The sequence below is a fragment of the Euprymna scolopes genome, chromosome 41, assembly GCF_053919585.1.
Source record: "Euprymna scolopes isolate OS-2025 chromosome 41, ASM5391958v1, whole genome shotgun sequence".
NCBI classification, from domain to species: domain Eukaryota; kingdom Metazoa; phylum Mollusca; class Cephalopoda; order Sepiida; family Sepiolidae; genus Euprymna; species Euprymna scolopes.
The window spans coordinates 18291922-18307755 of NC_136522.1; the positions used below are offsets into that span (position 1 = coordinate 18291922).

At 33.3% G+C, this 15834-nt stretch overlaps 1 protein-coding gene across 2 annotated transcripts in view; it reads left to right on the top strand.

Annotated features, from left to right (window-relative positions):
- Window positions 1–15834, top strand: part of LOC145266371 (putative E3 ubiquitin-protein ligase UNKL) — a 218837-nt gene that overhangs the window by 163969 nt on the left and 39034 nt on the right. For both annotated transcript variants that reach the window (XM_080121996.1, XM_080121995.1), the window contains exon 6: window positions 12141–12225. In XM_080121996.1, coding sequence (XP_079978122.1) covers window positions 12141–12225 — 85 coding nt within the window. The remainder of the gene's footprint in view (window positions 1–12140; window positions 12226–15834) is intronic.

The following is a 15834-nucleotide window of genomic DNA, read 5'->3' on the forward strand; positions in this document are numbered from 1 at the left end:
ATATCAATCTCATCAAAATGCGTCGCCTCTGTCAAAAGTTTTAGGCATACATACATATACACATACATACATACATACATATACACATACATACATACATACATACATTTAAACAGACAGGTGAGATTTATATTATAGATAACTCCTCCATATATATGTATATATTCATTCAACAAAAACAATAAAAGACAATTTTTTTTAATATATATTTTGACATCATTGCAGCATGATGTTCCATTTATCTCTGGAATATATGAGATACACAGAAAAAAGGTTTTACAAGTGCCATCTATGAAGAATAAAACTTGATTGGATGTTGAAATGTATCAAACGTATAAAATAAGTTCATGTAAAAATATAAACTTAACAAGGTTTCAAAATTTGTTAGTCATCCACAAAACACTCCAAAGTGCGTTTCACATTAACGTCGATGACTCAAAGCCACAGGATAAACCATTGGTATCGACCTGATCTTAGCCAGTGACACAAGCAAAATGGCAATGGACAGCAGAAGTTAGTCATTTAGCATGAGATACAAAGATAAAAAAGAAAATAAATTTTGTTTTGTGTTGTACTCATTTACATTTTAAAATTGCAAGTTTGTTTTCTGTTACTCGCCATTTAAATTTATTATCAAATATTTTAAAACAATAATGAAAAATCATGATATGTGCGTTATTTATTTTCATGAATTATTCGGATGCACCAGTTATTAAGTTGGTCCAAAATCAATTTGGAGATATATATGTATCGTCGTCATTGGCAGAACTCTGATATGGGAATATGGGAATACATTTTTGCTACAAAATGTTTTAGGTGATCCACGAAGCACAACTTTGTTCAAATTCCTCGGCTTAATGTTCACAGAGAACATGAATTGGAATACATACATTGAGGGCATTGCCAAAGCTGCTGCAAAAAAACGTGGGTTCTTTCTCTCTCTACCATGCTAGAAAGTTACTTACACCGAAGAGTATCCTGTAACTTTGCTGTACTTTCGCCCATGTATGAAATATTGTTGCCACATTTGGGTTGGTGCATTTGTTATTAGTCTCTCATTCTTAGACAGGGTTCAAAAGAGTCGCTAACCTAATAGGTCCCACATTGTCAGCTAGGCTTCAACCTCTGTCCCATCAAATAAAATGTTGCATCCCTTTGCCTGTTTTTCAAGTATTTTAATGGTATGTGCTCCGATGAACTACAAACCCTTGTACGTCTTCGACATAAAACCCCTTACAAACCCAACAAGCAGCTAAAATCCACCCCTACACAGTAGAGATCCTTAAATGCTAAGAAGTGTTCTACTTTAATAGTTTTTCCCTGAATTGCTAGACTGAAATTCTCTTCTGAGTCCCTGCTTTTCTGACTGTACTGACATGCAGAAGTTCAAGTCTAATGTAAATCTTGCTGCTCGACTCCCTACATAGTATCCCTGCAAATTATGTCTGAGATAGTATTCCCCTACATCAAAGTGATACTGTGCCTTGTTTGGGGTGAAATGCAATCATGAAAAAAAAAATTTTTTTTTTTTTTTTTTAACTATTTCTAAGAAATAAATTTGTTAATATTCAGATAAACAAATGTGTTTTTCTATGAAATCCGACAAAGATAATAAAATATAAAAATTATAGTTCCCTTTCAGAATGAAATTTTCTCTAAGCAATGAGAGAGAACTCATATAGATATTTCTTGACTGACTGGAAATCTTGCTTCTATTAGAAGACCCCAACTGTTAGTTCTGTCTGTCTATTATATGTACAGACTTAATAACGTGGAAAATCATTGTAAACAACTTTGATCTATGTAGTTAATTGTTCTGTAAATTAAAAAATATATAACTTTGGTTTGGTTTAAAAAAAAAAAATGATTCCTTATATTTTCAATTCTACGATGCTTTTTCAATGTAGAAATATTGAATCTGTTAACTATACACGTCACCAGCATGCTCACTACACAAAATTCAGGCATCATTAACTGTGTCCATTTAACACCAGCTCGGCAGTGAAGAAAAAAAATAAAAATGTCTGTAATTTACTGGAGAAGGCCAGAGTAGGCCAAAATATTTGATTCACATTGTTTTTATTCATTGAAAAAATTTGGTTTCAAGAATTTATATTTTATACATGATGATTGAAAAGCAACTCCCTATTTTAAAATACGTATAGTTTTTTTTTTTTTTTAATATAATTTATACAATTAATGAATGAGAAGAAAGTATGATGTATGGAGGTTAAAATTCAATATAGATGCTTTTATTCGCCACAAGCTTTTTAAGTTGACCAGAAATCACATTGACTGATTGAAACTCTTGTGAAATGATAGTCAGAACTTAATGTATATTCGCCTTCATTAAAATTTATTGGTTCGATTGAGTAGACTTGCTCTTTCAGCTAACCCCAGTGAAAAAAAGTCAGAGGGTGTTAAGTCGACTTCTGGCCGGCCATACGTGTGAACCGCAACAACCCATCCATCTTCTAAGAAACTGGGCATTCACGAACAACAATAACAAAGTGTGGAGGTACCTCACTATGTTGGGAGATGAAATTTGGCCAATTATTAGCGCTTGGGACAATATTGAAAATTTAATTTTTTTTTTTTTTTTTTATGCAAGATGAGCTCCTCTACATTGTTGTTGTTAGTGAATGGCTGAATCCCATGTGAAGATGAAATGTGAATGTATATGAAATCAGTTGATGCGATTTTGGTCAATTTAAAAAGCTGGTGAATGAAGACATCTATATTGAATTTTTGATAAAAGTCCATGAATTATACTTTCTTCTCATATTCATTAATTGTACAAATTATACTTAAAAAAAACAAACTGTGTGACTTTTAAAATAGGAGTTACTTTTCAATCACCCTGTATATAATTTTGTTTAGAAAATTTAAGTAATTAAGTATAATTACAGTTTTTGTTTGTATTGTTTTGATTGTTTGAATAATTATTCTCATCTTGGGTGTTATTGGCACAATGTTTCGGTCAATGAAACCTCTGACCTTCGTCAGGTGTAAACTCCATGTTTTTTTTTGTTTTTGTTTTTTTTTTGTTTTTTTTTTTCAATTAAGAAAAAGGGGGCTAGCTCTATATTGCAGGAAATTAGACCTTGGGTTTGAGAGTGTGTTCGTAAATTTAAAAAAAAAAGGGTCAGTTTTTAGGGATCACTAAGGTACTTTTTAAGAGTTTCCTACGATTCAATTTTTAACTATTAGTCACTATTAGTGGAAACAAATTTTTATGGAATCGTGGGTAGACATCTTACTTGTGTTTTCGTTTTTTCTAGAAAACACAGTGCAAGGGAGGAGACTCTACAAAAAAAGCTTTTTTGAAGAGGATTATCTCCCTTGGGTTGGGTGTATTTTGTTGAAAACGAAAGAAAAATCTTTTTTTAATTATGTTTTTTTTTTCTCATATAAATTTGTAAGTAATGGATTCCAAATATGATTAAATTCAATACTTGGACGGCCTAGGAAATTGTTGCTATCCACCATGTGTGCTGCTTCCTTGAGTTATCTAACCCTCCATCTTTCTTCTATATCTAGTATTTTAACATCGTCCTACATTGAGGAATGGGTGCTTTTTTTACTTCCATATATGGTCTGGTAGGGCTGATTTTTCAATTTCTCCGCTTCTAGTCTTACTTTGATGGGGCGGTATGTTTTACCTTTGTAGAGTTTCCCACATATACATGAAATCTCATGAACACAGATTTTTGTCATAAGTTTTTTGGTTCAGGAACTTTACTCGCACAGGGTGTTTTCGGAGTATTGAGTTACTCCTGAATACTGTTCTAATATCATACCGACTGCATATTTTTTTTTTAAATTTCAGATAGCCATTTCGAGTATGATGTGCAGATTATGATGGGTTTTTGGGTGGTTTTCTTTGGTGTTTGATTTAAATTTTCTGGAGCTGACAAGTTGGGGAGAGAGAAAAAAACAAAAAAAAACTGTCTCACAGAAATAGTTAACTGCAGGATTTCATTCTCCCATGGCGTTGTGTTTGACCTCAATAAAATCAAACACCTGTTTGAACTCATTCACTTTTTAATCGCTAAATCTTACATTGCTTCCATCGCCATAGCGCAGTTGTATGTTGTCAACCTATTGGTCTCAGGACTCCAGGTTAGAACTTACCTGCCACCAACCCAACCTTTTTTTTTCTTTTACACCTACAAAAGATTTTTTTTTTTTTTTTTTTTTCCATTTTTAAAGTTTTAACATTGTAATCATTTTTTTTTTTAATTTTTTAAAAAAATTTTAAGAAGTTTAACATAGTTTTTTTTTTTTTTTTTTATTTTTTTATTTAAACAGGATTAAGTTTCCATTTTTTCTGCTTCCCCCCACACACACATACCTCCAAACACCCAGGCAACACCGGGCACCCCCACTATTATATATATATAATTTACAGACCCCCCTCCCCCTCAAACCCAAGGTCTGATTTCTTGCAATATAAAGCTAACCCCTTTTTCCTTAATTGAAAAAAAACTCTGGAGTTTACACCCGACACAGGTCGGAGGCTTCATCGACCGAAATGTTGTGCCAATAAGACCCAAGATGAGAACAATTGTCTGCACAATCAAAATAATACAAACATTCATACCTCCTCTCAACAAATTCAGAACTGAATTAAAATTCTTTTTTTTTGACACTGGTAAAAAAAAAAAAAAAAAAAATATGTGAGTGCTCACAGTGGGTGGGGGTAGGGGTGTAATTGAGAGATGGGGTCAGAAATAACTAATTCATCTTAACTCTTTACTAAACAAACACTGAATTTTTCTCTCCTTCCCTTCTCATTGCTTTCGGCATTCTTTCAGTTATTGCACTTCATCATTTGCCTATGTCTACTCACTCTCTTGCTTTCCACGCTGGCACTGTCTCTTCTGCTTTTGCGTCCGTGAAATTGTTTTGTGTTAGAATATTTAGATCAAAATTTATAATCTGGATTATTCGGACGACTTTTCTCATCTTGGATGTTATTCTCACAACGTTTCGGCCGATGTAAACGCTGATCTTCAGGTGTATCTTTTCAAACTGTAGAATCTTTATATGTTATTTTAAAAATTTTTTTTTTTTTTAATATGGTGAAACAAGAGCAACAATTTTGAAGATGAGAATCACAATCCGCTAAAGAATGAATACACAAATCTAGAATCTTTCTATCAAACTCTGGAATTTGTACACAATTTCAAACAGAACTCTTTACTTAATCCATGCAGATAGCTTGCTTTCATTCTGTCAGCCATGACCAAGTACAATAATTTGTAATTGTATTCTTAGTATCATTTGTACTGAGAATTGAGCCTTCCACCTCCAAAGACTCTCACAGCACTTATAGCAGTTATGTCACAGGTCCTTGTATTCAGAATGAAATTCTATGCCAATTCCAGAGTTCAGCAAGACTCACCTGAAGGTCAGAGGTTACATCAGGCAAAACGTTCTGAGAATTACATTGAATATAAGTTTAGTAGTTCCAATAATCCAAGTAATGTTTTATTTCTTGAAAGTAAAATGTCATGTAGGTATTATTCTGTATTGTCTAATTTTAAGACTGGTTTTCACCTTTTGGTTGTTTGTTTTCACAACTGTCTTCAGGTGCCATTTGTTAAACTATGGAATCCTCATGAAATGTTGAACTCAAACCTTTCTTTGTGTGTGTGTGTGTGTGTGTGTGTGTGTGTGTGTGTGTGTGTGTGTGTGTGTGTGTGTGTGTGTTGGAGATGGGAGTGGTATTTAACATTTTTTTTTTATTTAATCATTTTGCTACCTTTGTTCAGGATTGAACTCTGAATTCCAAGATAACCTGTACACTTTAAACAAACATCCCAGCCAATTAAGCTTGAAAAATGATGTTCCAGATAAGAGGATGACTTTTCCAAATGGTTTAATTACCTTCCACTTGGTTAATTTTGGAAACTTATTCTAAAAGGACAAAATATGTACCCTTTACAATGAGATATGTCATCCACAGACACTATTTCACTGTACCACAACTCTTCAGTGCAGCTAGAACTCGACCGCCTAGGTGACAGTCGGCACTTCTAACCATAACGGTCCTGGATATGACCTTAAACTATATCCAATGGTGAGCCCCCAGCTCGCAGGCTTTGGGGAGTGTGGAGCAACCCCTTAATTGCCATTGCTCTCAGGTCCACTCTTACCCCGAATGGTAGTATGTGTTAGGGTCCCAACTATGGGTTAAATAGAAACCGACTTGAAAAAAAAAAACAAATATATTCTATCAAAAACTTTTCTTCAAAATCACTGGATTCGGCATTAAATAACATGAAAAGGGTTGATAAGCTATAAAACAAAAACTAACCAATCTAACCATAACACTATTAAGCTGCTGCTAAGATGTGAAATTATAATGATTAAACATTGTCCAAATGCCTTAGCTCTAATTATTTACACAAAGAGCATTGCTTTATACGCCAGCGGCAGTTTATTTTCACTCCCCAATATGCTCAACCTAAGATAAGGAGCACATATATAAAAATAAAATGTTTAAATTCAACTTTATTTCTCACGGTTAATGGTAGCCGATTGGATACCGTCTTTGCTAATCGAGCCAGAGATGGCTCATGTTGCTGTGTTCGAGTCTGTCGACTGGTGTTAATCATGACACCCTGCACTGAACACTCCCAAAATTATGAAATACTAGTGTCTGTAGGTATTTATTATAGTAAAAAAATAATTATATATACTAGTCTATTGGATTTTCAAAAGTTGTACTTAATAACAATTGATATTTGATTCTAACTATCTTTTACACAAGTTATTCGTCCAGCTTTCCCATAATTAGTTCAGCTGTTTACATTATTAAATAAAAATTTCTATTTCTCTATGACAACTTTCACATAAACAATTACAAGTTACATTAAATGATTTTTTTTTTTCAATTTATTTGTACAACGTAGTAGATGGTACTTTTCTAACATCTTTTTGAATTGTTTACATGCACTTATGTAAACGACCTTTGATCTCACTTGTGGACTTAGTCATGATTATGATAAGTCTATTATTTACTTGACTATTTTTTTCCCCATAAATATTTTAGCATGTCTATTCAAACACAAGCAGAACACTAATGTTTTCAAGCTAAATTCCTCTCTTACAAAAAAAAAGATTAACTTAAAATAGGACTGAATAAATGGTAAATTTAACTCTCTAAACTTACTGTCAAGTTGCATTGACGAGAGAGAGAGAGAATGATAACAAATGATATATAATTATTTTGTGTGCATACTTTTGTTAGTGTTTGTTGCTTCACTGATAGTATAGCAGTTAGGTAGCTTAGGATGGTTGTTATAGGAACTTGTTGTGAAAGCATGCAGATGATAATTTGGTCTTGAATGGTTTTCTTAGCATGTAGAAACTTGGATATAGTTTTTGCAAGTTTTTTTTTTTTTTTTTGTGAATTCCTGACTTTATGCTTGAATCAAATGGTATCTTTTCTGTTTTTGATTACAAGAAGCCATTTTTTTTTTTCTTTTTTCTTTTTCTTTTTTTTTTTTATGCATTGCAGTTTCTTGGATAAAAATGTCAGCCACTTTAATGAATTACTCCCAGAAATAAATTTCACAGAAACATTAAATCCACTACAATGCATTTTAGTTTCTTAGAAAAAAATGGTGGACGTTTTAATGAATCTGTGAAATAAAAAAAATATATTTACAACAAATAACTAAATAGAAACTGCATATTGTTCACCAAAGTGATTTTTCTTTTCTTATTCAACCTGGGATCAAAGTATTTTTTTTCTGTCCTTGATCAAAGGAGGAGGCATTTTTTTTTTTTTTTCTAAGATAACATCTCAGCCATTTTAATAAATTACTTTGTGAAATAAAAATCATATTTAAAATAAATAATTAATTTTTAAAAATTACTTTACTGATTAAATTAATCACAATATTTTAGTCTGTCAGCCAATTTTAACCGAATCAACTCTACTCTTCAATCTTTAAAATTGTATAACTTTGTAAAAATTTTAATAAAAATTTTTCCAGACAAGGCATGAAACCATTTGCTTTAAGGAGTTTTTAAAAAAATACTACTTCATGGTTAAAAACTAGCTAACAATAACTACTATGTGGATATATTCAAGTCCAGAAAGCAGCAATTTTACCCATTTTGTGAGAGACATTGCTCATGAAATCTGAGGATTAAAAAACAAAATAAGGAAAGTGAGAATTATGAGGCAGCCAAAAGTCAACGCAAGCTCTGCTGAGTAGATGCACCATAAAGACGATCATAATTTTATTGTCTAAATAAAAAAAAAAAAATCATCAAAATGCAGCATTCTTAGAGTTTGTGTTTGTAGGATATTACATCTTCAAGTCCTAGAACTGAGGCTTGTGTTTAGTTTGCTCTGCTCTGGCTTGTTCAAAGGGCAGGGGAGGCCACCATCCTCTCATCAAATGTCCAGCCCCTGGGAGCGAGGGTTTTCATATCATATTAAGTCGGGTATAGACAAAAGAAAGAAAACAAATACATGTATCCTCATTAGATCTTCCGTGCATGCAGTTGTTGACTGGAGCGAGAATTGTAAGGGTTCGGCAGAAAGATTCAACGAAGCAAGAAAAATGGAAAGGAGCACACAAAATACTCAGTTGAATTTTATTGTTTTTTTGTTTTGTTTTTAGGGGTTTTTTGTTTTTTTTTTTTTTTTTCCATAGAACAACTGAATGTCACTGTAATAAAAACATGTAACTGACAGAAAGAAATCCAAGAAACATGTATCAGCAAAAAGTCCTTCAACATTTCCATCATCAGAAGGTCAAATGGGGCCTTCAAACACAAAAAAAACCATTCGGGCTGAATGTTCATCAGTGGACCAGTCGGGGCTTGAAATACCAAAAAGTAAACTCCTAGCTGAATGCTTATTGGAAGACCAGTCAGGGCTCAAAACACAAAGTTCTGCGGGTTGAATAATTTCCTGATAAGTTAAGCATAACGTAATGGGCAGCACTTCACATGGAAGGAGACGGATCAAAGATATGGCACGAATACATTAGCGGCAAATTCATTTAAGTGCAATGAACAGGCATCAGAAACAATATTGAGTTTCCTCCAATCATTTTCCTTTCTTTTAGAATAAAGGTAGTGACAAATATAAAATCACCAACCTGACCTCAGGTAATCCGCCGAAAAGGTTTTAATCCAGACATACATATGCAAACAGTTCATAGAAGGCAAGCAATCCTAAGCTTTTCCAAATCAAGTTCATCCGACAGCGACTTTGCGTAAAACACTGTAAAAGTTTGACAAGCGGAAGTATCTGCCTACCCCTCATGGAGAGGGAAGTCATTTATTACAGTCTCATAAAATTTCTCAGATAACAGATATTGCCTCATATTTTTGTTTTCTCCTCCTTCCATGATCTTAGTGCTCCCATCTGATGGCCTTGTGCCATCCAGTTAAGGAAGCAGACTTCTTCGATAATTCCATATGCATCCGTTATAGGATTTTCGCCATGCCGGTTGACCAGTGCCTCATTTTGGTGACCAACAGTCAACCACATCCGTTCATGCCAAATTCAAGTCAAGGAGTGTTTGAAATCTTTTTTTCCTTTCAGGTTCATACATGGCATGTGGGTGTATGTCAATCATATTTTGGCATGTCTTTGCTACATAACGTGTTAGCTTCTCACTATGGCAGTTGGTCTCCCCTTCCAATTCTCTTTGCTTTCGTTTGGCGTGTAGGCAACCATGAGAAGAAGTATTAAGTTCAAGAAGTTTGTGTCTGTAGATGTATTCAGCTAAGAGTGAATTCTATATTTCATTATCGACCATTTGGTGTGAAAAAAGTAAATAATCTGAGTATTTTTCGGTTTTACATATAACAAATTAAGGCCCAACAAATGGCTCCTGCTGATTTTTTTCTATTCATGTGATATTTAGGCACGTCATTCGAGCAACGTGGGTTTCTTATGTGAAGAATAACAAAAAGCAACCAATTTTAATTTAGATGGCTTGGCATGCTGTTTTTTTTAAGCTTAGGTGAATATTGAAAAAACAATAAATATGCATCAAATATAAAAGGAAAAAAATTTTTTTTTCCGTGAGTTAATAGAAAATAAAAATATTGTTACTTATGCACTTATGTTACCATACTGAAGTAATGTTATTTAGAAAGCCATTCTTGACATGGGGAGGGTGTTTTGTGTTTCTGTACTTTCACCTAACAATTTGATAAAAAAGATATCATTTAACTTGAAAATACTATTTTAAAAAATAGCACGGTAACATAAGTGCATAAGGAACTTGGTGTGAGTTCATTTCCTATGCACTCGAAAACAGCTGGACCGATTTTTATGAAATTTCACATCAAGGTACTTTATGCGCCTGGCAGTGTTCTTACATGGGTTTTGTGTCGAAATGTCTTCGATAAGTATTGATAATCAAAATAATCTAATGAAAAAAAAGGAACAGGCAATTTTGACCAAAGTTAACGCCTTACACAACCAACATTACAAGTGCATTTGAGGAGTTTTATTACCACACAAGCCCATAGGCCCAATATAAAGTCAACAGTAGATTCTTTGATATGAGGGGAGTGCGTTCAAAATGAATGTTTCTGTTTAAAGCACAATTGCATCATGATACTTGACTTTTTCATTTTAAACTTAAATTCAAGCCATTATCACTGCACAAGCTGTAAGGTCAGGTATATAAAATCAACAGTAGGTTCTTTTATATGACAGGGGCGTGTTCAAAATGAATGTTTCTGTTTAGAACACAATTGAACCATGATACTTGACTTTTGCATTTTAAACTTTAATGCAAGCCATTGTATATAAAAATAATTTTATAAAATCAACACAGTCAAACAGTGCCATGTAGACTACAGTGTATTGTGGATTGTCACTGCGAGGAAGTATATGAAGCTTCCTCCCAGTGGACCCTCAACTAGAACAGACAATCAATCAATTTGATTGAAAAATGGGCGATTTCACAGATTTAGATGACAATGGAAATATGGGAGTGTGAAACATTCGTTGATCATCATTCAATCCTGGGCAACGTTGTGTCACCCTGCTAGTATATATACATATATATAAGAACAAGTAGTTAATAAAACATGTTAAAAATCACTTTGAAAAAGAGTTAAAAACATTTAATTTTAAAAAGGAAACCCTTAATAAATGGATAGTCCTTAATCCACAAAGTTTCAAAAAAATACTTTCCTTCTCATCAGAGGGTAGGATTTAGCAAAATGTGGGATCGGATTTTGCTTGCAAAATTATTAAATGAAACTACAAGTAAGTCATAGATCTTACTTGATAATAAAAAGTCAAGCAGCGGGAATAGGGTGAATAAAAAAGTGATTTCACGTGAATCCTTATATATATATATATATATTGAAGGATTCTTTAAATGGGAATATAATAGCTCAACATGTGGGGTGGAGCATAACTATATACAGAAAATTATAAACAGGACAAAGTAAATATAGGTATATATAAATTTATTTGTCAGTTCAATAAGGATAAACATCAATAAAAGTAAAGTATTTATAACCCCTGCTCCCATTGATGTTTTTCTTATGAATACCTAGTGTTAATAGAAAAAAAAATAAACCACTGTTCTCAATTGTAATACACAGCTAAAATATTTGTTTTATTTGCATACTATATAATTAAGATTCCAGTGACTGGTATCTGTCTGGGTTTAAAGAAATTGTCTTTCAGACCATTTTATTTGAATTTTGTTTTTTCTTCTCCAACGCAGCTATATAGCAATTCTCTTTGAGGATTTTTTTTTTTTTTTTTTTTTTTTTAAGCAACAAAGCAATTTTTGTTCCTGTTCTCCACATTAAAAAACGACCCTGGTGTCTAACTCTGTCCCGTGGGGAGACCTTGTAAATAGGAACAAAGCAAACCTACATTGGGTCAACTATGTTCAGCAAAAAATAATTGTCTTTTTTTTTCTTTTTTTTTTTTTTCTTTTTTTTTCCTCCTTTCTCCGGTTTTGTGTTTTTTGCTGTTCTTGTTCTGCTTGTTTTTTTTTTTTTTTGTTTTTTTTTTCCGTTTCATTTTTACAAATTCTTTTATCGTCGTCATTTTTATGGCTTGTTTTAAAAAGAAAAAAAATATGAGGATCGAAATATTTTGCTGATGGGTTTTCTTGTTCTTTCAGATTTATAAATCTACAAAATGTAATGACATGGTCCAGACCAGTTTTTGCCCCCGAGGCCCTTTCTGTGCATTTGCTCATGTTGAACGTAAGTAGCAATCTCTGTTTTCCTTCTCTCTCTACCATGGCTTTGCAGGCTGGTAATAATCAAGGCACAAGGTTATAATTAAGAAAAAAGTGTATTAACAGGAACTCTGTGAATGGCGGCGATCAGGCTGGCTTCAGTGTTGTGGGAGGTCATGTTGGTGATTTTTCTCGACACATGTCCAAATGAAATAGTCCAACAGATTTAGATTGGGGGAGGAGAGGGCAGTGAGAGAAGGGTACAAAGTTGTAGCACTCCTTCTGAAGCTAAGCCTGGGTTTTTTCAGACTTGTGGGTATGCGTCAAGTCCTGCTGCCACACCCAGGGTCTGCCAACGGCCATCTGATTGCACTAGGGGATCACTAAACTCTTCAGCACATACAGGTACACTTTGATTTGGACTTTCAAGCCGACTTTGAAGATGTGAGGTGGCATGATGTGGCCCTCACTTGAAAACACACCAAAGACCATAAACGTGGCTGGAAACTTTGTTTTCATTACCCTGGTTGCGTCCCTGTTATTTGTGGCAATCCAGCTATGCATTTTGATGGTGCTGGCAATGGTCCTGTTGTAATAACTTGGATTGGTAGAGAGCATAAGTTGTACAGCAGCACATCTCCGATCTCGCTTGTTTAACATCGTGTCGCTTTCGGACATGATAGAAGGCTCTTATCGCTCTTGAGATTTGTACACAACTTTCCAATTAGATGGCAAGCAACAAAAAAAGAAAACCGGTTTTCATCAATATAATAATGTTGTCTATTTCATGTCTGTTTATATGTACACTTTATCTCTGTATATATTGTCTTGAGGACACATTGTGAAATATCCTTGTGCCAGATTCTTTTTTGTCATATGTCGATGCCAAGTGGTGAGAAACCAGTGGTCTTTAAAATCTGCTTGTTGATTAATGACTGACTGGAAGTAGTGTGATGTGGCTGTTACACTTTAACCATGTTACATTTCAACCACTCGGACCAACACGTTGTCTTGTACCGTCGCAAAGGAACAAACATAAAAAGGAAAGAAATAAAAATTCGATTCTGCATTTTTTTTTTTTTTTTTTTTTTTTTTTTTAAAGTTCAAATGAAAATCATTTATTCGTGATTCTTCCAACAATAACACATCTCATTATCTTTCAAAATTTTTTTTCACACACACGTTTTACAATGTTCTGCCATATAACATGCTTTTTAAAAGTCTCTTTCTCTGCCACCTCACTCTGGCCGTAACCAGTGCTTTCTCACCCTTAACTTCACATGTTCATATTCCCCAGCATGCCCTTCTTTTCTTCTTTTTGCTCGACCACGTGCTGTCTATTTTTTCTCCTTTTTTTTCTCCTCCTTGTAACATCAGCACGTGCACACTTGCTTAATTTGCATATGTGCTGCTGCTAATACTTTTGCTAATCAGCTATCCTATGACTGCTGCTGATTTTCTCACACCCTGCCATTTGTGCTTCGTTATAGAAGCACTCCATCTGAAGTCTCTCCTCTGATAACTGGAAATTACGATTCTTGACCTACACGGGCAACACAGATGTGAACAGTACCTAACAGTATTGGCTTCTTTTTTCACCACTAATGCAAAAATCCTATACATGTTGCTTCAAAACTCTTTTGCTACGTTTTTCACTTGTTCATACAATCACAGGCTAGGTCCTTTCACTTCTAGTGATATATAATATGCATATGAAGATGTATAATAAAAAAGAATACAAAAAGTATAAAAGTTTATAACTTTTCTTTATTCGTTTTCTATTCATGATGTGCAGAAATACAAAATATTATTATAAAGAAATTAAAAAAACGTTTTTTACGTGTGCATAATTTTTGACCGATCCTTCAGTCTTTATCGGTGTAGTGAAAGTGATGAGCATGCACGGGGGAGGAGGAGAAAGAAAGTGGAAGGAGGAGATGTATAGCCAATGAGAAGGTTCCCCGTCAATCTATAGGTAAGTATGTAAGTATGCACATACACACATATACACATATAAAAGAAAAATGAAAGTTAAACAGTAAATAAATATGAAGAAACACGCATTTAAATGTCTAATATTTTGAATGCCAACGATAGTGTGTGTATGCATATATATATATATATTAGTGATGGGACGAAATAGAAAGACATTCGCAATGAAGGAGGGTAGCAAAAAATCGTTCCTTCATGACAATTTAGCCAAACATGCATGTGCGCAAAACGTTCTTTCTTGAATTAGTTAAAATAAAAAAAACGATCTTACTTTGCACATGCGATCGTAGAGTAGGGGTTATAGTGACAGCATCGTTGTCTTAAGGTTGCACGTTCGCGCTGACATATCAGATTTTTTTTTTTTTTTTTTTTTTAATTTTTAAAGTTTTAATATTTAAACAGACTTATGCCATTTTTTCGTTCATTTATTTTTTATCTTTTTTTCTTTTTCAATCACATTCGCTGTTTTCTTTTTTCTTCTTTTTTTGTTTTTTTTTTAAGAAGTTTTAACATTTAAACGGGGTTATTTATGCCTTTTTTTTTTTTTTCGTTCACTTATTCTTTATTTTCCATTTTATTATTGTTTTGATCCCCCCCCCTCTAGTTTAAAATAAAACCAATTGTTTTATCATTAGTACCAGCAATGTAAAATTAAGTTTAAAAAAAAACTAAAAGAATCATCTTTGGAATAAAAAAATAGACACATTTTTTTCCCGTTTCAATATCCCTAAATGTTACAATTTTTTATGATTTATCGTCCCAACAATATATGTATATATGCATATGTATGTATGTATATATATATATATATGTATATATATATATATGTATATATATATATATGTATATATATATATATATATATATATCAATTACCGGCTTCAGTGTCATGTCTGCTTGAGGGTGTGCAAGTCGCTGGCAGGACTAAAAAGTCATCTTCGGGCACATGGACTTTCGGTGACTGAGGGAGTGGCACTCGTCTAACAAGACGTTGTAATCATCATCATCATATATATATATATATATATATATATATATATATATATACACATACATATTGTTGTGATTAAGGGAGGTGGTGCTTGATATACACTGTTTGGAGCCATGATTTAATATACTGTTTTGTTTTTAAATCCCCAAAACAGTGTTTCATGGTAAACAACTGATGATCGCTTAAATTAACATTAGGACTATTGTGGATTCAAGCGATCAAGTTGATTCAGTGATTGCAGGTGATTAAATGACTTACTGACTAAATAGTTTTCTAAAAAATGCTAAAAAATATAAAAATTAAAAAAGTTTTTTTTATATAGTTTTAAAGGTTAAAAAACTTTAAAGACTAATATATATATATTTGGAGGGGACTGATGTGATCTTCAAATCTTTTCTGCTACATTTTTGTACTGATCTTTTTGCAGTTGTTAATTTGCCATTTATGATTTGATGGGACAGTCTGGTCTCTGACGTATCATATACAGGCTAAATATTGACAATTGACTGAAGTGGTTTGATGTTTTCCATTTGAAGTATTGATAACACAAATGGTCCCCAGTTTTTAAAAGGTCAAGAAAAGATGCAGGATATGAAAATAAATGTTGACATTAGTTGAACTCGGGTGACCTCTAGAGATAGAGCACAGGAC